At 39.7% G+C, this 27397-nt stretch overlaps 1 protein-coding gene across 2 annotated transcripts in view; it reads right to left on the reverse strand.

Moving 5' to 3' along the window:
* LIN7A (lin-7 homolog A, crumbs cell polarity complex component) overlaps positions 1 to 27397 on the reverse strand; it is a 49224-nt gene that overhangs the window by 15000 nt on the left and 6827 nt on the right. For both annotated transcript variants that reach the window (XM_035544200.2, XM_035544201.2), the window contains exon 2: positions 16773 to 16891. In XM_035544200.2, the coding sequence (XP_035400093.2) occupies positions 16773 to 16891 (119 nt within the window). The remainder of the gene's footprint in view (positions 1 to 16772; positions 16892 to 27397) is intronic.

The following is a 27397-nucleotide window of genomic DNA, read 5'->3' on the forward strand; positions in this document are numbered from 1 at the left end:
GTAACTAACAGGCTTCATAGCACCCAATATCCTGGTAGCTAATTTGTATTCTGGTGAAAGAACAAACTCAGTATTGCTCTTAGGAAAAGAAATCTTCTATGTTAAATCTCACTCTCTCTAAGACTACAGGTGCTACCAGTCTTGAATATCTGCTTGAGGCTACCGTTAACCTAACTCTCCTACATAATGATTGTTACATAACGTTTAATATAATTTGAGATAAATAAGCATAAAACATACACCTAAATGACTCTTTCTTATTAACTGTGTTTAACAACCAAGTACAGACTGGTTATTCCGCCAAGTCCCTTAAATTCCTTCTAAGGTTCATATTGCTCATTCTAGCAATGCACAAAAAGCACACTGAAGCCTACGAATAATATTTAGAACAGAACAGATCCGTTGGAAGGGACCTTCAAAGATCATGAAGTCCAACTGCCTGACCTGCTCAGGGCTAACCAACAGTTAAAGCATGTTATTGAGGACATTATCCAAAGACCCACTGAACACTGGCAAGCATGAAGTATCAACCACCTCTAGGAAACCTCTTCCACTGTTCGACAATGCTCATGGTGAAGAAATCTTTCCTTATGTCCAGTCTGAACCTCCCCTGGTGCAGCTTTATGCCATTTCCACCTATCCTGTCATTGGTTATCAGGGAGAAGAGACCAGCACCTCTGTCACTGCTTCCTCTCCGCAAGAAGTTGCAGAAAGCAATGAGGTCAACTCTCAGCCGTTCCTCATAAGACACGCCTGCCAGCCCTTTTACCAGGTTTGTTGTCCTTCTCAGGATGTTTTCAAGGACCTTAACATCCTTTTCATATTGTGGAGACCAAAACTGCAAGCAATATTCAAGGTAAGGATGCACCAACACTAAACATAGCGGGAGAATCACCTCTTTTGACCAGCTGGCTATGCTGTTCAGCACACCCAAAACGTAGTTTACCCTCTTAGCTGCCAGGGCACGCTGCTGGCTTGTGCTGAGCCTGCTGCTGACCAGCACCCCCACGTCCCTCTCTGCTGAGCTGCTCTCCAGCCACTCGTCTCCTTGTCTGTGGTTGTGTATGGCATTACTCTGTCCCAGGTGCAGAACCCAGCATTTTCCTTTGCTGAACTTCATGCTGTTGATTGCCCAGTGCTCCAATGCATCTAGATCCCTCTGCAAGACCTCTCATCCCTGTAGGAAGTCAACAGCACCTCCCAGTTCAGTATCAGCAGCATACTTCCTGAAGATGCGTTCCACTCCAGATCACTGATAAAAATGTTCAACAGGACTGGCTCTAGACTTGAGCCCTGGGGAACACTACTGGTGACTGTCTGACAGACAGACGAAACACCATTCACTATAACCTTTTGAGCTCTACCATCAAAACAGTTCATCACCCAGTGTAGCATGAACCTGTTTGCCACATGGCTGGACAATTTGTTCATAAAGATGCTGCGACAGACAATATCAAAGGCCTTACTGAAATTCAGAAAGATTACATCCACTGCGTTCCCTTCATTCACCAAGCCAGTGATCTCATCATAGAAGGAACTCATCCCATTTGTTCCTCATACTGTGTGCATTGGCATACAAACATCTTAGAGGTGCTCGTGAATCCACTGCACTCCCTGGAGTGGCATAGATGCTCCCATTAGCCTTGCCTCCCTCAGACAGCACCATCCTTTGGCATAACTTCAGTGTTCCTAATGGCATCGCCCGCCCTGATCAATCCTAGTTATAAAGCCATCTCAAATCAGTTTCGGCAGGTTATGGGCCAAGAAACATTTCCCCCATCGAGATAGGTGGGTCCTGTCCACAATTATAAAACCCAAAATTCTGGTGGAGGAACCAGGCTTGGAGCCAGGCATTGATGACCAGGGCTTGCCTATTTCTTTCCCTGTCTCTCCCCATTACTGTGAGGACTGAAGAAAACAGTGTGTGCTCCAGAGTCTTTTAGTTGCCTCCCTAGGGCCATTAAATCTTTCTTGATTGACCTAAGGCTTTCTGTAGCTATATTGTTGGTACCCATTTGAAAGAGGAGGAACATATAATGGTCTAAAGGCATTATGCTTGAAAGCTTCCTGGTAACATCCCTAATCTGGGATCAAGGGAGGCAGCAAACCTCTGTGAAAAAGCTCTGGTCTGCAGATGAGAGCCTCCATTCCCTTGACAAGGAGTCACCTCTGAATACAACTCAACACTGTTTTATCACAGTAGTGGTCTTGATGATGCACTTGCTACAAGGCCTCAGATGATTTGACCTTGGATGGAGAACTTGCATGGATGCCTTCTTCCCTCTTTTCACATCCCTCACCTGCCACAGCCCAGGCTTTGTACCTACCCAGTAGTGGAAGGTGAGCAGACAGACAGGGGCTCCTCTCTTGGCTCCATGCAGTAACTTTCTTCCAGTCCTTGGTGTCCCTCAAGTTTCTGCCTTTATTCTGATGCAGACCAGATGCTAGGTCTGCTTCACTAGTGGCCATGACAGCTTGGCATGTGCATATCTGAGAAGGCACAGCATGGCTCCACTGATCTATGGCCTTTTTGGACTCCCAGATGAACTTTTCATGCTCCCCACCTCTTCCTGAAGCTTGGCCACCAGGCTGAGCAGCTCATCTACTTCGGCACACCTCGCACAGGTGTGCTTGCTCTTGCCCTCCATCTCAGGGAGCAGCAGGCACACCCCATAGCCTGAGAGCTGGGTGGTCACACAAACTGCCTGGAGCTCTGTCTGGCTGGTTGCATTAGTTCTACTGGGTGCTGGCGGAACAGAAGCGGAGGGCACGGCTTCCTGTCGAGTGGTCACCATGTCAGTGCCTCCTCACTGCCATGCGCCTGACAGAGTATTGTTTAATGCATTGCAGTTGGTTGGGGAGGCCATCAGGGCTGCAACCCACGCCTGCTGGAGAGTAAAGCAGGCATGCAGAGCGGGCTGCCCACTGACAGAGCACGCTGCCCTCCTCGCATGCCCTTCCATGCCAGCTGATGCACAAACAGCCCTGGCCCTGGCCGTGGCTGCCCTGGCGCTCTGTGGCACTCCCTGAAGGCAGGCACCATGTGGCTTCCCGCCATTTGAACCGGCCATGCGCTCAGCCACCTCCGCACAACACTCGGCAGGCCTTCTTGCCTTCTGTGCCTCCACACGCACAGCCCCAGAGTGTTGGGGCTCAGAAACCCTCAGACAGCCCTGGGACCTCGCCAGCCTCGTGCTCTGCCCAGTGTGCGGTGCTTGCTGCTGCCGCCACCACCACTGGGAGTGAGAGCACTCATAACGCACCTGTAGTCCCACTGACTGACCCCTTATCCAGGGTGTTCTCAGTGACACTTTTTTTGCGCACAAAGAATCCATTCTGTTCCCTTGGTATGTACACAGAACAGATAAACTGAAAGTGCTCTTTGTTCTCCAACTAAATGAGGTGGTGTTTGAATTCTCCTGGCATGGAGTATAGCTTGTACAATCCATAGTACATGACAACTAATAGAGATGGTTTTATAAAATCTTTTATTTCAGTACCTACTACTACCTGTACATTTGGATGTCATCCTTATGTCCTATCACATCTGTAGATTTGCTTCTTTGGACAAAGTATCACTCAGCATGGAAGATGATAAAGGTGCAGAATTTACACCTCTAGAAAAACTTCTTTAGGATATTTACTACAGAAGACTGAAAACAGTGACCTCTGTTGACCATGAAAGATGAATCATTTGGAAAGACATCATCGTGTAACATTAATGAGTTGAAGAAAGAAAAGTAACATATATGTCACTAATTTAGAAAAGAGTTACATATCTAATTTTGACACTTTTTACAGTGTCTGAAAGTCTACATGGGTGTTTTTTATAACATTATTTGCTGATAATACATAGTCTGACTGTCTAGTGCTTAGAGAAAAGAGTTTCCACAATTTGTTAATAACAGAGATGAAATTACAGGTGAAACGTCAACATTTCAAGATGAAAAGCTGCAGCGCTAAGGTAAATAGTGACGTTTCGAATAATTTTCCCTCACAGCACGTTGTACCCAGACTGTCAGCTTCTGTATGCTGTATGTTCATTACGTAAAAGCATGCTGCATACGGGGGTTTGTTTGTACAGCTCTGATTTGTGCTGTGAAGCCAGAAATTCTCATCTCTGTTTTCCTTCATGAAGCACTGAGATTACAGCACTCTCATCAACACTGAAAGCACACATATAGCTGTCAGACTTTTTCATCTGCTGCAGGTCGTCTTCTCAGAGATCATAATCTAAAGTTCCTCTCCCCCAGAACTAAAAAAATACAAGAGGACCGAGGGAGGAAAATTAAAACTAGAAAATTTGAAGTTGGAAATGAATCCTCCTTGTGCTGTGGCAGCTTGTGCTGGCACAGAGAAGCGCACTTTTTATTACTTCTCCCAGCAGGCGCTGTAGCGAGTCAGATGCAGCAGGTATTATTGTCATGACGATGGTCCTCATCCCCACGCATTCAGCTGGGAGGCAAAGCAGCTGGTTTAGCGTTACTGAAGCACAGGAACGGGGGCTGCTTTACAGGTACTTTAGGAGCTGGCTTCTTAACAGAAATTACTCCATATGGACTCATAACAAAACAGCATGTACTGGGCTGGCCTATTTACAGCGATGCGAAGCTTTAGTAAGAGGTTCAGGGGTAGCAGGGCACTTAGCAGGCTGCTTTATAAAGGTGGCTAGAGGAAGCATTCTGAAAAAACCTGCATGATGCAGCATATTTTCTGCTGGATTCTAGAAGTTACAATTTAATTAAAGAGATTCTGTTCCATTAACTTCTGTAAGAGGTATTCAGTGTTTCCTCCCCTGATGCAATATTATATTATTCTGTGTTCAACTGTACCTACTATGATAATGCTCAACAGATTTTAGGACAACCTGGTCTAAACAGAGCAAAGAGGCAAGAGGCAGAAATCATTCTGCAACAATGAACAGAAGCAATTCAAAAAAAACAAAACAAAACAAGCCAAGACAGAGTAAAATGCAATTTGGATCTGTGAAGTAGCAAGCCCAGATAAACTTTGCTGAGATTTGCAAGTGAGGAAATAACCTCTCTGAAAACGCTGGGGCTTTCTCAGCACATAAGGTAACGTATATGTAGGAGGTAGTAATCAGCTCTGTTTCTATAGTGCCTGAAGTATCACGCTATATAAATAAAGACACAAAAGCCTTCCTTCAAGAAGTCACAACCTAAGTGCGTGCCATAGGTAAGCAGGGTAAAGGGTGGAATGAAGAAACCTGCAAAGAGATTGGCGAGTGATGTTTAGCACAGATTGACATTGTTTGGATTTAGTTTCTTTAGTTTGTCTGCCATTTTTGTTATTGTTTCAATGTGGAAGGGAATTTTATACTTTTTTTGGAAGAAGTCTTTCAAGGAAAGGAACACAGGAGCCTGACAGACTGCATAGAGGTGAGAAACAGCATGAAAATAACCAGCGCAAGGAAGACATAATTGGTTTCACTGCATTTATGCAGTCATGTCAGTGGAACAGTATACCTGTGCACCCTTGCAGAGCTGAAGGTAAACTATACAAGAGAAATTATTATCTACTTACACCTCAGTATGATGCTTCTGCCATATACCCATATATCACCTGATGGGTGTGGGCCAGTCCTTGGGGCAGAAGGCTAGCTGCTTTTGTGACAGGGAGAAGTTGCAGTGCAAAGCTGCACATGGGAGCTGCTGACTTCCACTGCAGTGCCTGTGAACGCCTTGCTTCTGACAAAAAACTTCCAACTGCAGTACAAAACCATCCTATCTTTTTTCCCCTCTACTCGGTTTTAGTTTTTACCTCTTCAGGTTCTATTCTGTGTATATTTTTCCTTCCCCATAACCTCTTCCTTGTATTTTCCATTCTTAACCCAATATATTTGTATGTCTGTGGAAGTGGATGCATTAGTTCTTCTACCTGAACAGACTCCCCTAGAGCTGTATGTTAGCACTCAATTCAGATTGTAAGCCTACCATGCAAATGGACAAAGATGTTTTTAAACACTAGAAAGACCAGGAGAGACTCTGGTCTCCCTTAAAACTCTTGTGCACCATAAACCATGGAACCTCATTTGGTAATTTCTTCAACAATCCATAACTTTTGGTTGAACTACAGAGCCATTAGAAAGGCCTGTGAATTCAAAGCCTCCTGCTTGCTTCGGAAACTGGTCTTCTAGTCAAGAGCGTTACCATTAAAATGGCTGACTTCTAGGCTAAATTTGTCCAGTTTCAAGTTATAATTGTTGGATGTAGTTAGGTCATTTTCATCTCTTTCAATAACCTTTCCTTCTCCACCAGAAGTGTTTAAGGTTGTTGATGCCTGAACTGATGAACGCATAAAATAATGACAAAAGAGAAAAATCGAACACAGCCAGAAGAGTATGCAAGCAATGTGGAAGTAAGCAGCTTACCAGACTACCCTTCCACTCTGATAATGACTTTTTACCTCTGCAACCTTACTCAAGATCAAAACTAATGTAATGGAGCACTGCCATTCAGCCATAAAACTGTGATAGCTCAACGAAAATGGAAAATCTCTAATGATGGTGTGTTATTTTTTAGTTTTCTCTCTCTTGAGTACCATGTGGAATTTCTAGTTTTGTGCCTGTGTTCTGCTTCTTTAAATTACCTCATGTGATAAGCATGCTTAGGAAAGCATGACTACATCTTAGAAGTGTATTTCTTCATGAGAGCTGCAGCCTCTCGCTACGATGCTGTACTAAACACAGTCACACACCCCAGTGCAGAAGACAGCAGTTCCATCAGAAAGTTTAATGCAGGCTTATTTTCTTTCTCAGCTACGAAGTTGACTCAAACCAAATTTGTTTATATTGGCTTATTTCTGCTGATAGTTATTTTTATCTTTAGTAGTTAATAAAAAAATGGGGAAGTGAGTATTCTGGGTAATTGAAGAGAATGAGAATTTGACAAATTATTGGCAATCTCATAGAACCACTGGCTGTGGACGCAATGTATGCATGGGACATCTGGGTAACAATAAACTTAGATTCTTCTTAAGCACAATTATTTGAGCAAATGAATCACAAGGGCTCATTTTGTTATATGCTTATGCCACACGTTTGAAGAATTAGATACACACATATTTACACTGTACAGTTTACATCATCTTCATTCTGACAAAAGGTCCTTTTAACGATGGACAAGCAAATGGATGACTGTGAGTACTGTGATGTTGAAAAGGTTGACAAATACCTTTGAGGGGAAGACTTGATATATTACAAGGCTTACTGGAAGTACCAAAAAGTCTATATTATATAAGTTATCTCCTGCAGCTACCTCATTTGGACAACTTGCAGAAAAAAACACTTTGTGACAATTTGTCTATATTTATGAGCTATTTATATCTGAGAGAACATGGTCATTCAAGGTTCTGGCATTTTGAACAAGGTGATATGATAAGCCTTCATTAGCCTATAAGCAGTTAGACGTTTGCATCAGGAAAACTTGGTGTTTATCTTCAAAATCAAGTATCTGTATCATTTTCACAATTGTCATAACAATCCTTCTCCATGAAGTAACACTGTGTGCATGCGCCACAGGCAGTAGGGAGGATATGCCGTTAGAAAACTCAAAATTGTAAATGAGCTCAGCCTCATTTAACAAACTGAGGAGATGGGACAGTTTTAATTTCAGAATGTGTGGAAGAAATATTGCAAATGTTGGCTTTTACATTTTCATAGAGGATATTTTATTTAAAAGTTTTTTTGTTTGGGGTGCAGGGATTATGGAGAAAACTAGGTCAGTTTTATTAAAGTAAAAAAAAAAAAAAAAAAAAAAAACACCACAATCCAGATCTTGATGCATTATTAAGCTGTCCTTAGGCAACAGGAAAAAAAAAAAAAAAAAACACTTCACAGGGCTGAAACATTGTGAAAAATAAATGAAGAATAATCACTGTAAGGGTATAGTATTTTAACTTAGAGTAGAACACTGTATGGAGGCTCCAGCTGAAATGCCAGAATACTATTTGCTCCAGCTCTTCTTTTGTTCATTTGTGTAGCTCTCTGAAAGCTGAACAAAGTTTTGGTCCGTGAGTTCTGGCCATATGAGTGCTGTGCCTGTCCAAGAAACAACCCAACAGGGGTTACAGGCTGGGGCCAGAATCCCTTTCCTCCCTTCTGTGCTAGCAGAAGAACACAGCAGATGTACCAGCGGGAAACGCATGCTGTCACATCCTCTGCTCTGGTGTAAGCACTGACACATAGCGGATCATCCCGCTGACACATTCCCGGTGCTGCTGTTAGGACACACAAGCCCTCTCCGTGCCCTCTCTCTTTCCCTCCAACGTCAGTTCTGTCTGAAAATGCCACTCTGACACTGTGAAGTCAATAGGAAGTTGCTTGGCATCCTCTTAAGAAGAATGAAAAATGGACTTTCATATACAAACTGGAAATACTAGAAGCAATAAAAATATGGTTGGGTCATTTAGTTTATTTTATGTCCCTTGCACACTGTTCTGTACTGGCTCGAAGTCTGGGACAGCTATGATCCGGCGCCTTTGAAGACAATGCTATATGTGTCTTTGAAGTTGTAAGCTTGACAGTCACTGAACTTTAGAAAACTACTGTCGTGGAAGTCTTTTTTGCTGCTTCTACTTCTACTGCACTGGGATCAAAAGCAATAGCAACATGTGTCATTAGATAATTCCCATAAGGCTACTTGGAAGTGATGGGTCATCATTTAAATCTCTCTTTTAGACCTCACTGGCAGTTACTTTTGAGCTCAAAAATATGCCAAGCAACACTAAACACTCATTTCCTTCGCTTTATTCATAAGTTTGCATATGCTGTTGGGTCCGCAGTATGCAATAGCCATATTCCCAAAATTAAGGACTTTAGCAAAGCCTTGTCAAAATCAGCACCCAGATAAAAGATGACATAATGGGAACCACTTGTGCAACTTTATCTCAAATGTTCCTGTTGAGATGAGAAGGCAAGGAGAATGAAGGAAACTGCTGCTGCTTCTTGTTTTAAATACTAACAAAAATGTACCTAAATGGAGTTTTCAAATAGTTTTATAATATCTTTTCTTTTCTGAAGGCATATTGAAAAATGGAGATTGAGGAGCATTTCTCAGGAGTCTCATCAACAACTTCTGTTAAGTAGAAGCGGGGGGATGCTGAGGCTCCATCAAGGCAGAAATGAGAGCTTATGCAGATGCTACAGGGGCTTCCAACAAACTGTCAGCATAAATATTCCTCGGTAGTTCAACTAGCTGCTGATTTCTCTCAAGAGGAAGAAGCAGGCTTGAGATGAACTGCAGCAGAGGCTACACTGTTTATCTCTAAGAGCGTTATGTAATGAAATTCGATACTGCAAAAATAAACTAAAATGACAATGTGAAGAAAACAAAAAAGATGCCGAGATGCATCGCCATCAAGCCATGAGAGTGACCTTCTGCAAGACATATGACCACAGCTCTGTATGGTACTAAGAACCACTCATCAGCACCACTGATCTAAAAGGTTTAGTAAACATCAACCAGCAACCCAGATAAAACTGGAACATGGACAAGATATGTCATTGCTTTGATTTTATCTATTGCAGGACTCTTGTTGCACTCAAATATTCCACTTTTGTGAAAAGCACAACTAAGCAAGCAGAGTGCAAATGCAAGTAGATATACAGCCATCAGCTGACTCGGAAAATTGATCTTTAATCAAAGCCAATGGGAGAAAGCACTGATTAAAGATTAGTGATATGGTATGGCCCCATATTCTGGGGTACTACATCTGTGAAATCAATGTACTTAGCTCTAGGCAGCTAAAAGAAAAAGTGACAAGAGCAGCTGTTTTAAATCTCCTGCAGTGAAGTCATGGAACTCATAGGGACTTAGTAATTGTATAGAGACTTAATAATGCCTTCTCTCAGATAATGCTTGGGCTGCCTGGTAAATTCATATAATTGCCATTAATGAAGGCCATCTGCTGAATGACAAGGTAATCATTCCAAAAGTTCTCATTCATGCCATCCAGGGCTTGCAAGCAACTGAGCAAAGCTTCAATCACTTATGGCAAAGTGGTAATTGCAACTTCATTGTTTTTCAAAATTTGTGTAATTTCTGGTTACATTCATAGTTTAAAAAAAAGCACATATTTGAACACAGTGGGGTAATTTTATATAAAAATATATTTTCTGTACTTACTGCTAACTTCAGCTTTTCAAACTGCTGAACTTTCTAAATGCCTAAATACAGCATGGTGACATGACAAAAAACAGTCAGCCCTTGAGGTTTTTTTCTGCCTTAATTTACATAGTTTACAAATCTCTTCCTCAACTCATCATTATAGATATAACACTTGTAACCAGGAGAGGGAAAGCAGAACTTGGCAAAACATGAAAGCGTTACCATTTTGCCATACCATCACCTTTGAATGAAACTAAGTAATACCCTTTCCAAACAGGGATGGATGCATTTAAATTATTTTTATCATTATTTTATGTGGCTTTTCATTGCTGGGATACTGGTCATGCAAAAAGGACACAATGGTGCAGCAAAAGATTCTTGCAAACGTTACCCAGCCCCAGAATTAAGGTAAACTGGACTGGTTCAGCTGACATTAGAAACTACCTCAGTATTTAAAAAAAGTAAAACACTGAAACTTTACAATTAGCAACCAGGAATGCTATTTTTAATGAAAAGCACAAATCTATCAATGTTTAAGCATGAGAAAATCTGAATGAATTTGGTCTATTTGGACAAATCCCTATTTGCCACTGCATTTATGCTACTGCCAAATTATCAGTGCAGCAATTCTAAGTAAGCCATCTGTAATACCAGAACCAGGTATCAGATTAGCCTAAGGAGAACTCTGCTTCCCAGCCAGTCTAATAGGGCACCATGCTAATATAACTATACTGCTGTTGTGACCTGAGTTACAAATCTGAGCTGACAAATCTCACTTGCTTTACTCCTATGAGTTGTCCTATTGGCCTTTGGCTTACTGATTGCCTTATTAGGAAGTCCAATATAGCACTTTTGCTTAATCCTGACTAATACCACCATTTGCATGGGTAAATGTGACAGTAGGGGACCTTGGATATCAGGTTTCATACTGAACCTATGTCACAGTTCTGTGCTGTGAATTATAGCATCTCTAGAGGTAAGTCTTTTCGATATATATGTATATGTGTAGAAGTTGCACTTTCTATTTAAAAACTTATTTTTTAAAGCTGTGCTTGCCCTGTGGAGGTGAGAGACTGAAAGAATTCTGTTCCTCTTCCTGTAGCAAATACTCATCTCCCAGTGAAAAGAAAGAGTAACAGAGGGCAAGACTTCAACTCCGGGGCTGCCCTCACTGCCAGCCAAGAGTTTGGCCTAAGGAACCTCTATTTTTACTGGGAATGGGACTCATCAGGCAGAAAACAATGAAACTGCTTTCAGAGGCTAGGTTTGGGAGGTGGAGGAAATTCATTGTGTTATAAATTGAAGAAACCAATCTCAGAATCTCTTGAAACACAACAAAACAAAGACTCTCAATGACTCCTGGAGTCTTACATTAAAATTCTAAATGGATAATTTTAATAAAAGCATGAATGAAGAGTTTTGCCTGAGTCCAACTGACAGCATTACTGTTACATTTAGTACAGCCCGTTAAAATGAAGTAAACCAGCATACTGGATTATTTGAAGTGAACAGCCAAGGGTTCTGGGTGTCATAAATAGTAAAGTAATAAACATAGGATGTTTAGGTTGGAAATTAGGAGAAATTTCTTCTCAGAAAGAGCAGTCGGGCATTGCCACAGGTTGCCCAGGGAGGTGGCGGAGTCACTGTCCCTGGGGGTGTTCAAAGAAAGGTTGGACGTGGTGCTTAGAGACAAGGTTTAGTGGGTAATACTGGTGGCAGGGGTATGGTTGGACTAGATGATCTTGAAGGTCTTTTCCAACCTTAATGATTCTACGATATTATTGCTAGACTCTGCCTTCACCAACTAGCACTCTTCTTCTGGTTCTTTAATACTTGCAAAAATACATATCAGGGTTAGTTACAAAAAGCACAGACAGCTTGAGAAAATGACCAGATAGTAACACATTGTGGGACTCCAGTCATTCTGATTGCTAAAGCTTGAAAATGACAATCATTAATTAAAGAAAATCATGCCAACTTGGCTTGCAGAACAGTATTACCTGGCATATAGTGAAACTATGTTTTGAATATCATAAAATGTAATCAAATATATCTCAGAAGTAAGCATGGGGGGGAATATCCAGACCTCCTCAGAAATGGGTCAGAGTTCTGCCACTGCCATGTTTTTACCTGGAAGTCACTAGTGGTCTTTACATTTTTAGGATGCTCTGTCCTTAAGATAATTTTATAGTAAGTATAAAAGTTTTAAATTACCGAAGTAGAAACCGAACTATCTTCAAAAACAACATGCTGTTCCACAGACTGTTTTCATACAAAACACACAACAGTAGAGTATTTTGTGTTGACTGTTCCTCCTTTTAAGAAACGATTGTCATTGACCCAGTCTTGCAAAAGTGCTGTTGTGCAACGACCTGATATTTTGGTGGGAATCATAAGATAACAGAATAAAGTAACGGCTACTGTCGTGCTTCTGGCTGCCACACAGCATTTTATAAAGGCCTTCTGAACAGATTATATTTGGTATTGAGAAATGTTTCACTATTGGTATATATCAGTCAGATTTATTTTAAATAATATCCACAGAGAAATACATTTGATTTAATCTTGAAATGAAAATGGAGAAGAGAAGGATGGGTAGCAGGAAAGCCAGATACTCCTGAACGTTACACTACGGTTGAACATACAGAAATAGAAACTTCAGAAACAACCCGAAAGAAAACTTCAGCTCATAAGGAGACGCATGGGCTTATCAACCTGTATCATTACTCTCCTGGCATTTCAGTACTGATTACCAAGTGTTAACAGTAAATAAAATTCTCATAATCTCTTAAGGCATGCCACATTTTCTGTTGATGATTTAGTGTGTTTTGCTCAATTGTTTAGTCTAACTTCTGTGCCTACAGCTCTCTTCATGGTTTATTGCCATACCAGAAGTTCATCTTATTTTACAGTTCACCTAACTTCCTTTTCACTGACTTACAACAATTAAAGTCACTTTATCAATTCAGGTTGCCTAGTTTTTTATTTTTTTTATTGTTGTTGTTCTACATGAATATACCTTCTTAGTATTTCAGTTATGTGTTCGCTCTTTGTGCCTTGCAGTTCATCTCTTTTAGTAATCCCCCGGGAATCAGAAGAATACAACATAGCAACAACTTTGAATAAATAGCAAAAACACATGGAGGAAAGGACTTAATAGTATAGTGGATGAGATTCATGCATCTTATGCTGGGTGACAAGGCTATAGAAGCTTAATTAATTTTCATGCAGCTGGAGAGCTTTTGAAACAAATAATTTTAAAATGCAATTACAATTTTTTTCAAAATTCAATTTCCCTGTGACCAAACTTGGGTTACCTTGTCTTCTGGACTATGTGGTACAGCTAGGGATCTTCAGACAAAAAAGGAAATACTGAGGCCATTACATACTTCAGTTATTTCCATTATTTCCATAGCTAATACGAATTCCTTCCTAGTGCCAGACAGAATATTTCAGTTGCTGGTACTTATATTTAGCTAATTGAGAACCATTAATCACCATTTCCTGACATAGTATCCTAGAAAAATGCCGAAGTACTTCTATTTAAATTTCATTCACTCAGACGCTTTAAAAATATTTTATTTCTGTGGGATATTAGTTTGGGGATTTGAATTTGTGGGTTGATTTACCAAATAAGTTCCCATAAATACAATTCATTAGAGCTATTTAATAGATTCCCACATATTAGACTGGAATGTATATCATTAATAAAGTATCTCATACTTTTAAAGGCTAATTGATCATAAAGGTGACCTACTGCTTCTGTAGTTAAATAATTCCTAGTTATAGAGGGACGAGTCACAGCCAATCAATATTGCGCGGATTATAATTTATCTTCAATCATTTCATCTGCACTCAGTACAACATTAAGTCTCTCTGGGACATCCTTTAACAGTCAAACTCACTGGATAGTTAAGTGTCCATAATTTATTAGACTCGAAAAGAAAATGTTTATTTTCCTAAGCTCGCTTATTATGGAATTTATAGGACTACAGGCATCTGCCTTAACCTGCTTTATTAGATTTTCTGATGAAAGAAAGTTAGGCTCAGACTTTGCATTATATAATGTACACACCACAATGCAAATCTGAATCTCAGCATATATTTAATAAGCAGCCTCTTCCAAAATTTGCATACTAATACACAGCCTGCCACTGCTCCTCATTCCATTTCAATTACTCCTACCTACTGCTGACACCCTGCCTACTGCACTGCTTTCACCAGGAAGGCTTCAGTGCTCCTCACAACTTTTACCATTACTTCCTGTCATACTTTCTCTTGTATGCTCAACAACTCTTCTCCCCTTCTTTTTGTAGGTGGCTGAGAGAGGGAATAAAAAGCTAGTCTCCACACTTTCACAGCTTACACTCAGGCTAAAAGAAGATAAACAATGGGAAGGAGCATTTGCAGGGGAATTTTTGCCTATCCTCAGCTATCTCAGGCTTGAATATGCTTGGGGAAGACTGCACTCCTCAATAAAGTAGCTACCAGTCTCTCATGAACTCCAGTGCACACGAAGGACATGCAAGAAGGACATCCCTGATTAATTGCAAGGCACAAGACAAATATTCTGCAAGCCCTTCCTGCAGAGCTTGGAGATGTCTAACAATTCAACAAGGCCAAAACACTCCATGCTTTTAAACTATTATTTTTTAAATTGAAGAAATTATTTTGCTGAAATTTTCGAACATCTTTTCAACTGGTGAAAAAAAGAGTTACAGTCTAAATGTCTGCCAAAGGTAAGTAACTAAAAAGAAGAGCCACATTTTGAACAACCTTAAGTATTGCCAATACATATATGTCAATTCCTCTGTCCTCCTTGGATGAAAGGTTTTGCTATTGGACATTTTATATTGAAAATTCTCTTCTAAGAAAATATTTTTATATGTCATTCTGAATGGCTTTAATAATTTTTTGTTCTCCAATGTTGTTCTCCAATGTTGTTCTCCAATAGTGATGTATTAGATAGATAGGCTATATGTATGTAATATATGCTAAATATTTAAAAAGAAATAAACGATTTTGTTTACAAAGTTGGTAAAAATGACCTAACTGCTCATTCATCATACTCAACTCTTGTGTAACACCTAGCTGCAGGCTTACCAATTGGCCATTACCTGGCCGTAAGACTCTAATAGCAATCAGATTCTCTGGCATTTGCAGGTTGTCTTTACACAACACTCTATAAAAGACCTTTCATGCTATTGAGATGGTTTTGTCAAAATCCACTTTCAGTTTGCTGAACTGAGTGTGCATTTGTCTAAGCCCACTTTCCTTCCTCCTAGGCTCTGTAGCCGTTCCAAAAAGCTTCGTGTCTGTTTCTGTTACAAATATTTTCCAGAGATGAATGTAAATTTATTAAGATTTAACTAATGATGCTCCAGAGACTGAAAATTCCTGTAACAATTGGAGTGCCAAACTCTGCTGTCTGAAGAAAACTAACTTTTCAATGCTCTGTGGTCAATTAAAGAAGCATTTAGTTAGTTAAATGAAAGGACTAGTCAGAGTATCAGCTTTCCAGGGTACATACTGACATTATTTATTGTCATTGAACACTATTCCCATTAAAAAGCCTTGACAACAGCCATTCATTTTAGTGGAAACCTCCCTCTGTTTCTCACATTGAAGAATATATTCCATAAAACAAAGAGCGTGATTGCATTCTGCTTATTAAACTGATGTCTGTTCTTCTCTTTCTTCCTTCCAGCCACCCAGCAGTCCACTCAATCAATGTGCTGCTGTTGCCTAGTTATCAAGAATTCAATCCTGCTGCCATTGAGGTAACATTAGATTTCCCATTGATTCAGTGTGGGAGGATTGGTTCCAGGCAGTAGATAGACAAACTGAAACAATTTCTTACAGATTTTCTGGGAAAAAAAAAAAAGATGTTGCCTTCAACAGGGCATTTAGAGCTGCTTCAGACAGGCAGGCTAACAACGTTCAGTTTACTAGGTAAGAAATGTGACACGAGATCTATGGTTTTTGTCTAAGAAACTTCTTTTAGAAGTATTTATAATGTAACTGCTTTAAAGATACTACTAGTATGTGTGTAGGAAGGGAGGTGCTTCTTCTCTATCTTGCCTTGAAGAAAACAATCATTTATCTACTGCTGGGCAGAGCTTAGGAAGGACCCTGACCATGCCTTGCAGTGTAATGATCACAGTTCTTAGCAATCTAACAAAAATTTCTGACATGTGGAACAACATCCACTGGGACCTGACCACTGACTTCAAATGCAAGATTCCTATTAGCTCCAGTTAGCTTCCATGCTCTGATTATATCTCACACCTGAGTTCAAAGAAAAGGCATTTAAGCTTGCACTGACCCAACTTGGCTTGTCCCCATCTACTGTACAGGTTAGCACAGACCCTGAAACAGCACGAGCAGAATACTAAAGTACTAGTTAATCACCCTTTCTCCTCAGCAAGGCTAACTGCCTCAGGCTTGATGCTGACGCAACTGTTCCGTGTCTGCTTTTCAGTAACTTCAGCTTCCTGCACAGTACAGGCAGCTACAGACGCATCTCAGATCCATCATCTTATATATACGGCACTCCTGCTTCTCCAGCACTGAAAGTCAAGTGGACTTTCATTTTTAGGATAGGAATGTTACTCTGAGAAATAACTAAAAATCTTACTTCCATACCTCTCTGATAGCTGTACAAAACTCACTCTGCAGCACCTTCTTTAGGGACTGTAGCTTGTGCACCGGTACCTCTCCAGATTCTTGCAGTTTCTCCAGTAACTCAATTGCTCTTGCAACATCTGAGTGAAAAAAGAAAAGGAATACAAGTCAGTATAAACAGAGGTTGTAAATGGAACGGCAACTAATAAGTGACTAAACAGAGCACAGTGATGGTGAATTTAAATCCACTTCAGCAATAACTATTGTACTAATCTCATGTTATACCAGCCTCAGATAGGCACCAGCACTGCAGTCCAAAGATTCAAATCCCTAAGTATAGACAAACGGTGCATTTACTTCTACAACAAACACACACACAATGCTACATTCTCAAATGCAAAACTTTTCTGGAACAAAGCTAACAGTTCAAAGCAGCAGACCTAAAATATTTCTTACTTTTCTGCATACAAGAAAGCAGCACTGAAACATTGGGGTCTACTTTCGGAAAGTCTGAAAGAATGAGGCTGAGTCCTTGTAAGTACACTCTAACAACAATGTTCAAGAAAAGTATTTTATCTTTCCTTCTCTTAAATCTAAATATAAATTATGGATAAAGAAAATCTTCTAGAGACAAGTAAGAGTCTGCTAGTGAAGAATGAGAAGCCTGCTAATGAAGAGTAAATGAGAGTATATGGGTAAGGCTCTTGTCTAAGTCTCCAAAGACCTATGCTAAGTTTGCTGATTTGCCATGTAAAAATCCTTATTACCAACAGAATACAGAAGTGCAGGAATACTACTTTTGGTGGCCTAAATTCTTCTTAAACCTGCATGTATCGTCAAGGGCAAAATCTAGGTGTTTCTGAAGAGCAGTCCAGAGGGCTTAAGTGAGTAGCCATTCAGAGTGGTGAGCAGGACTCTGGTCCAGCTGAATACAGTCCATAACCTCACTCACAACATTTTTCATCTTTAACACCAGTGCCTAATTCACACACTAATTAGTAAGATACATTAAAAAAATAAAAATAAAACCACACACACACACACAAAAAAAAAAGAACAAAAAAACCCTGTCCATGAGATGCCCAACAATCCTTTATGGCTGGGGACACAGGAGCACAAGAAATACTAGCCTGTCTGACGGAGGCTAGCCTAATCAACAAAGAGACACATTGACTCATTTGGAGGAGTGAGCTGAGCAATATACATCCCAGTCAGCCTTCAAAATGGTAGAGCTGAATAGAGGGTTTTCTCCTCCTGTGCCATCTAATGCTACCTTGAGGCTCATACTGTACATTTGCAGATATAGCTGAAACTGGCAATGCTGTTGCCTTGAATGTGTGGTCATTCTCACATCTTCTGGTGTATTTTGCATAGCTACCAGAGCCACTATTGGTGAACTGCACTACTCTACTAAAAATAGGTCTGTATCCTAGCAATTAAATGAATTTATAGTACTAAATGATAAATGAATAATTGAAGTATTTTAATTCTGTGCATTAACTGCGCTAAAAAGAAATAAGCTCCCTCCCCCCTGCCACACCACTCCAAAATATCTACAATGACTAGATGCATCTTTGTATAATTCTCCCAGCTGATGACAAGGATTTTACTGTTTGTGACTGGGAGATTATGCTAATTGAAAGAGTTCTTACAATCCTTGGCTTGTAGCTCAGCTATACTGACCAGATGTCTTAGGCATAAAAGACATGAGAAATTTTCTGGAAATAGAAAAAAGATGACAGTAGATGAGCTGTAATGGGAATAAAACCATAATAATGTATTTGCATTTGTAACTCAATAATTATTATCCATCTGCATCAGTGTTAGGAAAAGAGAAGATGATGCCTCAAAGAATTTATAAGTAAGGTGATTTACAAAGGAGGTAAGCAACTGGTTAGCACGGTAGGTTATGCCACAGCAGCTCAACAGCCAAATAACTCCCAAGCTCTTTTACAAACCTCTGTCAAAATACGTCTCTAAATATGAGAGGAAACATGGCAGAAAGCATGCAGTGTTTCTTTAAGAAGGAAGTTTCCCCTTACCAGGCTTCAGTTTACATTACAGAGCAGTCTTGGTGCGCATGAAATTTCAGATGAAACTAAACCTAAACCCATGCTCAAAGACTGTGCCCATGCATTTACTCCAAGCTGTGCTTCAACTGCTAGTGGGCATCCAGTCCATGTCCGCGGGCCACAACCAGTCTGAAATAACCTCTCCATACAACACATGCAATGCGGGCATGCGGTCCTCAGCACCACCCGCTCTACTTCGCTGATCTTCCCATTTTTCCACTGCACTCTATTTGCTAGCAGCCAGTGTCATTCGTAAGGGGTCATCTGAGACCCTCGAGACCTTGGTGTGATGGGAAATAGGCTGTATTTCCTTCCTGTAATAACCCTAATGAGAAGCTTAAGGAACACTTAAAAAATGAAATTGCTCAAAGCACAAAAACTTAAGTGCAGCAAAGGCTTTTTGCCGATCCTTTATACAAAGTGAGTTCCAGCTAAAACTGAAGTTAAGTGCTTACTCAAAGAAGTGATGTCACTGGCAATGAGGCAGATTTCAAAGTCACATTGAAGGAAAAGCATATAGCAGGGAATCCACCCCTGGTGAAGTCAGATAGGTCACTGCCATATGTTTCAGAAGTAATGGTATTCACCCGCTGGGATATTTTTCTTGTCCCAAACCCTCCTTTGATTACAAATGTAATCAGCTTTGCTTGAAAAAGTTATCATCAAGTAATTGTTCTTAAATACCATTTTCTTACATACTTGTGGAAAGCACAAATTTATGAAAAGTGTGGGTGTAAGAAATACTCCAGGAATTATGTTAAAACCAGTTAAATTTTATGTAAATAAAATACTCTTGCTTTTCATTTCTGATTTGTCCTTTCTTTAATCAAAGGTATTTTTGAAACACAACAGAAAATGATTTCTTGCCTACTCTTAGAAGTACATTATAAAATATGAACTCCATTATATTAACATTAAGCTGATGGTAATGACACTGAGATCCATCCTCATTTCCCATATTTATATCCCTCATAAATTACCAGGAATTTTGAGTAATGATGTGGGTAGAATTATTCCTCTGTATTCCATGATGCATACACTTTGAAAGGAATATGCACTTATTTGCCCTCTTTTTATATCCAATTCTCTTTTCTTATTATTTTTTTACCTCTTTCTTCTTACTTCCTCCTACGTACACACAACTCCTTTCTTTCCCATTCTGCTTAACATTCACTTCCCTTTTTGTCTTCTCATCGTGATGCTTGCCTACAGCCTTTCAGGAAATAATAACGTTTCAGTGTGGTGGGTCACGTTATCAGTGAAACACAGAGAAGGCAGGGGGCTGTGGGTGGAACACATTTTATCAAGTGCGCTCATCAAAAGAAAAGCATGGCTCTCAGAAAAAAAAAATCTCATTTCAAGTATTCTTTCTGTTTTCATTTGAATGAAGTTTCATTTGCAACGCTAGTGGGACAGAAGCAGGAGGTTACTATATAGGCATTATGAAAGAGAAGTATCACTAGAACACAGAACCAGCAAGATACGGTACTGTGATACAAGAGGAACATTCCCATGCAATACTAAATTAATTCTGAACATATAGAAATATATCACAGTCCAACTGATAAAAAGGTCTTCCTGCTTAGTTATCACTTTTTTCTTCATGCTTTTGTTCTGGTATTACATACTGTTTTCACTAGCTGATTTTGTTCACATAGCTAAGCAATAAACAATGTAGACTGATCTGTTTAATTAGCTGGATGTTTTGAAAAGTAAACGTTATTTCCAATGTTTTGCAATCCAGCTTTTACAACTTGATAATTACGAATCCATGCATTACAGAAAGAATCCTGGCTGGTCTCCACTTGGTGGTCCTTCCACAGAACTGTTAGCTTTGGGCAGATGAGATCCAGAATTCTGTGAAAGTTGTCCAGACTGTGGTTTCAAGCTGGTATATTTTGTGAAGGCTTTAAGTTTGGTTCAGTTTCACCGAATCATAGAATCATTCAGGTTGGAAAAGACCTCTAAGATCATCTAGTCCAACCTTAATTTAGTCAGATACATTACACATTACTAGGAAAACACATAGAAAATGATTTTAGTTTGTTAAATGCTCCCCATCTAATACCAGAGTGACTCTTCAAAAAGAATGTACTTGCATGCTTTGTAATGCAGAATATGGAAACTGGTGTGTATCTACCAGTGTCCATCCTTCCTCTCGTGCTCCTCCTCTGTGAGCAAGTCAAATGTCAGTATGCAGTCCTTAAAATAAATACATTATCCTCTGACTCAAGAGACAATTAAGCAGAAAATAGTATGTTCTGTAATACTAGCTTGGGTTCAAACAGTAAATACTCAGAAACATAGTATTTCTGTACTCTGATAAATATTCTAGAATCATATTGTTGGGTTGCTCCTGAAGCAAAAAAAATGATCATTTGTTTGTTAACAAGACATGAGGAAACAGACTTCTCACATTCTCAAGGTCATTCTACTGCCTCACTCATGTTAATTGTGGAGAACTTCAATGAGTTAGTATGCCAGTTATTACAAAAAGTAAATGTGCTGAATAAACACCATGCTTTGGTACCTCACAAATTGACAGCAAGGACACTCAGCAAGCCTTCGATACATTCGCTAACTTCACTGTGGCATAACAAAAAAATAATCCTGGCAATTTTCAAGCTATATACCTTTGTATCCAAAGACCTTTAATTAGGCTGAGGGTGAAGAATTTGCATGACATAACAGGTCTTTATAATTGTTGGGTTTTGTTCCTCCAATGCTTTTGTTAAGGTATAGTTGTTCCTTTACAGCTCATGAAAACATATGCCCTAATTTTGTTATTCTGTCAATTTTTTATCATCATTTCCAAAGCCTACTTAGGATGCTTATTATATTTAGCAAACCTATTCAAATACCATCAAATGACAGTAGGTGATCAATGGTCAGGCAATTAGAATTCCATAGTGATTAGCAAAGTTCATTCATGATTCATAGCCAGTAGCCTTAATGCATTATATCAGACTCTCTATCTCTGTGACTTCCTCGTTAAAGCACAAGGCTTTAGAAAATTTCCAGCTTGTATCTTTTGAAAATTTTCTGTATTACCAGAGCTCTGCTGTCAGTTGCTGCTTTGCATAACATGACAATTCCCACCCTGGCATCAAAGAGCAGACTGCCCCACGTCCCTTCATTCAGCTCTTTGGTTCCTTGCTAACGGCACAGTGCTCTCCTGAAATACATCAACTTAATACTTTTAATCTAACCTAGAGAGTTCAGGAAAACTGAGGCAGAAAGCAGACTTTTTTTGCCAATTTGAGTTGCTGTGTTTGTCTTGCCCAGAATTTCATGGCAATCAGTAAGCATAGAGGTGTACTTCACCACAGTAAATCAGAGTCGATGTGCAGGAAACAAAAAGCTAAGCTGTTAGGATACAGCAATATTATTCAACACTTGATCGTGTATATCTGTGAGGTCTGCTCAAATTAATTATAGCAAGAATAATAATATCAGTGCATTCGTACTCAAGTTTAGATGACACGGGTAGCAGTTAGAGATTTACTGCAGTGTCACTTCATACTCCTGTGGTTAAACATCCCTATGAATGCACAAATAAATGTAACAAAGCACAACCAAACAGAGCTCTCATGATTCATCTGGTGGTGAGGGTTTCAACTCACCATACTTCTGACGCAGACATCTACAGCTCAGCTTCTCACCCTAGACTGTTGCTACTTTTGATGAAGAAAAACAGACACTTTCAGGCTACAATTCATCTGGCCTAATTTAGATGAGATGAATCATGCTCTGGGAGTGCCTGTTCTCTTTGTTGACTATAAAGGGAGAATAGATGATTAGCTCAGATGTACATGCCTACACCCTACATATTAAATGGTATGATGAAGCCCACTCTTATTGTCCAGATACATTGTGAATGACTCAAGCAAATTTACCTCCATGTGGTCCGGGTGACACCATACTTGAGAACAGCCACATTTGACAAGAACAGTGTTGTCAGCAGGCAGGCCAATATGCATGTTAGTTAAAGCTTTTAAAAATGTCTTAATCAAAGATTTTATTGATTTTTTTTTCTTGATGTATCAACCATGAAATAAGATTGAGCACACTTGCGTGTGTCTCATTTTGCCTGATGTGATGTGACTGCTCCCTGGGACACGGGTGAAATTTCCCTACGGGTTCCTACATACATTCCTCTACTGCCTCGGTCACAGAAGCGTAGAATCATTCAGGTTGGAAAAGACCTCCAAGATCAAGTCCAAGCGCCAACCTAGCACGTTCATTTTCTGTGGCCACTCATCAGACTCTGTTTGGGTCTATATATATCTATTTCTGTATGTTTGTGCTACATGCAGGCTTTGTCTGGCTCTAGCTCCTCAGACACGCCACAGCCACACAAGTCCTCAGCTTCACTTGGTCTCCCAGAAGTAAAGCCCATGACCCAGCTGCTGCACGCCCCAAGGCAGTGCTAAGCACCACAAGACTTCCCAGCAGCTTTGGCAGGAGCACCTGAATATGACAGGAAAGGTCTGAAATGTTTTGCAAAATAACTTATAGAAAGGACAGAGTTTATTTGCAGGGAAAGCAGAGTCACCTTTAATCCAAAATACAGACAGAAACTGTGTGGAGATCTCTCCGTCCAGCATCCTCAGCACTACAAAAGACCCTTATGCTTCTCTTCAGCAATTTCAGTCACTTTTGCTGTTGCAGGCATACTGCCTTAAACACTGCCATTTCAGGCATGCTGCTCCTGAATACTCTGCTTAGCTTGTTCAAACTGAACACTCAAAAGGTTCCTTTAAATGAAAAAATATGCTCCTTTATGTTCTCTGAACCTCACAATGTCTACAATGACCAAGTAATCCTCCCTGCTCTCAAACTCCTAAATTTTAACTAGTGATTTCCATTCTTCAGCTAGGGATTTTTCATAGCCTTAACCTACCATGAAGGCCAACTGGGAGAAATGCATTTGCTTCACCTTGGTCAATCTTCTTAGCCTATTCATTACTGTATAAGGGTAAAGCCATTCCTCAAACCGTTTGAGATTGTTAGATGCTTTGAGAGAGTGGCTTGGTACTGTCACATTCCCACTACTGTTTTTTAAAGGAATAATAATAAATAATGAAACAGAAAAACTTGAATTAACAGGTAATTGAAGATTGTTTCAAGATGATGAGTTTCACTGGCTTAGTTCTAGGCCAGAAGAGCAACAATACAACTCAGAATTTTCAAAGATGGGGATATAAAACTAACCTTAAAACCGAACAATTTTAAAACAGTGATGTAATTTTTATTCTTCCATATTATTAGTTTCATTACTATTTCTAAAGCAAGGCAGGTGATGAGGTGCATAAATGTGAGTATGAAGATTTCCACCAGATGATTTTACCATCTGTGAGTAACTAAGACATTACTGATACACCAGCCCTCTACATTTGACAGCACCCACTACTTTTGCATAGAAGGCATTCAACACAGCAGCAGTATGAAAACAAGTTCCCACATTATCCTTCGAGAGAGGGTTAAAAAATAAAGCTGAAAATGCAAAGAATAGAGAAGAACTGAAAACACTGATATTTTCTAACACAGTACTTAAAAAAGAATGCCGTGATTTTTTCCCCTGCATTAGCTATGGAGAAAAGAGAAGGGAGGGTAAAATTTCTTTTATTTTTTTTCCTCTGTATATAGATTTAATTTTATATCGTTCAATCATGCCTGCTCTTTGTGATCAGAACTATGATTTATAGCTAGCCACTAACTGCTGAATAGAACAGATGAGACATGATTCTGGTGATTTTTCTGACTAGGGACAGTTAGCTATGAATATGACACAAAAAGAACAAGATTTGTTAGACTTTGAAAAAAATAATTTTGTATTGAAGTAAATATATGTTGTATATATTTTGAATATGTGTACATATTAATTCATTAAGTAAAATAATTAAACCCTCGTTTCCTGCAGGAAGCATAATATGTAAATATTTCTTAAGAAAAAAAAAAAGTAACAGTGTTTAAAGCAGTTATTTGCCTACCCAAAAGCGTAAAATAGCGTTCTATCTTGGCTTCCTGAAACTATGAAATAATGGCAAAAAAAGAGCCCTCCGAAGCAAAGCTATAAATCCCTGAGAAATTGTGAAATTCAGTAGGGTAAGGACCTGGCTGTAATGAAATAAGTTCTTGCAAGTTGAAATTTGCGAAAGTAGGAAAACTGTATATTCTCTCCTGTAGCCATTAATATCTTTTAAAGAGATGCCTTGATAACTCTACCAGTCTCAGCGGTCTCCTGATCACATCGCTTGGTTTTAGTAGAACAGCTCAGCAGAACCACTCTCATGCTGGAGTGGAATTGTTTTAAACACCAGGCAGAAGTACGCCGGACACCTTTCTGAAACTGCAAATGTCAACACTTTACAGGTTCTGATCCCAGATTAAAAAAAAAATAAAAGGCTGCTACATTAAAATACCCCAAGGAAGGGTCCTTAATAGAAACTTAATAGAATGCTTGCTTTTGTGTTTTAGTCTGCAAGCATACAGAGAAAACCATTACAACGAGTGAAGGAATTAAATGTTTGACTAACCTAGAGAAGCAGAAAACAGAAACAATTACAATGAATAGGCTTGTGTGAACAAAGAAAAACAGGATGAAAAACAACTCTATTTCTAACTGTCATATAGTTTTCTCTTAGCTGAATTCCATCCTCTCACTCCCCTCCCTACGCAAAAGCATGTATTTACGTGTCCTACGTGCGCACTGCAAAACAAAAGCATTGGCCATATGGGCAACCTCATGCGTTACCCACACGGATGCTTGCAGCCTGTCTTTAGTTTGCAGCTGAGAGATTTTTGTTGGCAGGGAAGCTGACAGGAAGAGGGGAAAAAGGCACCAAGAGGTGTCTCGCAAAGGGAGGCAAGGTTAACTTAGGGATGCTAATTCTCTGTCACAACAGGCACCGCGTTGGAGCCAAGGCAGTTGCTCCCACTCTCCTCCCTGCTCATGTGCCATTACCAGAGTCTCCTGCTGCCTCTCCTCAGTTCTTACCTCGCCAGCTGATCTTAACCTTACATCTTTTTCTGTTATTACCAGAAAGATGGCTGTGGGCTACTGGCAGTTGTACCTAGCGGCAATGCAGATCATCACTGTAAGTCGAGCATCATGATTTTATCTTCCGTTATTTGGTATGCTTTCTTACATGGTTTGAGACGACAGCAAAAAGATGACATTTGTGCAATACAGTGGATGCGATGCAGTTATTAAAGACACACACCTAACACAACTTTCCCTGTAGGGTCAGGTAACAAGAAGAAAGTTAATATTCTCTCTTCAATTTTAGTGGATTTAAGGATATTACTTCTTGCAGATCGAATCCCTCTGGTAGCTGGCTACAGCCTAGTCATTTCGCAGAAAAGGGAAAAAAAAAAAAAAACTTTCCTTGAAGATGTGTATGCGAAAAGCTACAACAGCAGAAGGCAGTATAAATAAAATCCTTTGGCAGTACAACTAGGTGGTACAGACATGCTGCTGGTAGATCTCAACAACTGCTCACTGCTAACTTTCAACTCTGAGGTGGCTATGACCTCAGAAGAAAGCCATGACTATCTTGAATTGCTGCTGCAAGTTATGCACAAAACTTTGAAACAGAAAACCCCTGTGAGAAAGAGAGCTCATGGCCACCTTTGTAGTGCCATTGTTTGGTGTTGTATGTGTGCTACAATGCTGAGAACAGGAGCAGGGAACTGGAACTCATCTCAGGTTGCAGCCTGATTTCACAAGGTAAGTTATCTGCCTAAGATACAAGGAGCACACCTGGCATCTTTTGACATGGCTATACTGTTAGGAAGCAAAAGACACTGTATAAATGAGCCTAAGTTCCACCATCAGATTACAAGGCTATCAGGCTACAGAGGGGACCAGACGTAAAACCACCTCTTTTTCCAAAGCGTGCTTCAGGGATTTTAAAAGTCATCATGCCCTCTTAAAGTTTCCCTGGTCTGGCTCTGTATAACAAAGAACAGATACGCTATCCTTTTATTCCTGTGATGATTCAGTAAACAGCATTTGACAGAAACACTACTGCCAAATCTACTGAAAAGTGAAGAGATGATGGTAAATAAATTTCTGAGGGTTAAAACTGCTGCTGATGGCAACAGTGATCCACCTAAGCTATTTCAAGTACACTCTTCCCCAATACTTAACTGGTTCCAGAGGGATTGCTACCTTATGGTCTAGGAGATTAATTATTTTTCAGAAAACATGGTTGAAAAAGAAAATTAAAGAGTTAGTGAAATTGGAGGATTAGTGCTTAAACTTGGGCTCTCATTAAAAAGAACCAGTAAAAATGTAATTTAGGTTAAGAAGAAATAAAGTAAGAGTCTATTTTGGGCCCCATTCTTCCGTATTCGATTATCCATGTTTACACAGAAACAATAAAAATCAATGCTTTGATGCTCTGTGTATTCATGGATACTTCATTGTTCTATCTTTTAAATTGTAACAATTCTCCAATCTCTTCTGGAAATCAACTTTTCTACTATATATATTTTAACTATTACTAATAAAGTAGCACTAAGGTAATAACTCATTATGAGAAGCATTTCCTGGTGACTTAGTGGAAC

This window comes from Cygnus atratus, chromosome 1 (assembly GCF_013377495.2).
Source record: "Cygnus atratus isolate AKBS03 ecotype Queensland, Australia chromosome 1, CAtr_DNAZoo_HiC_assembly, whole genome shotgun sequence".
NCBI lineage: Eukaryota > Metazoa > Chordata > Aves > Anseriformes > Anatidae > Cygnus > Cygnus atratus.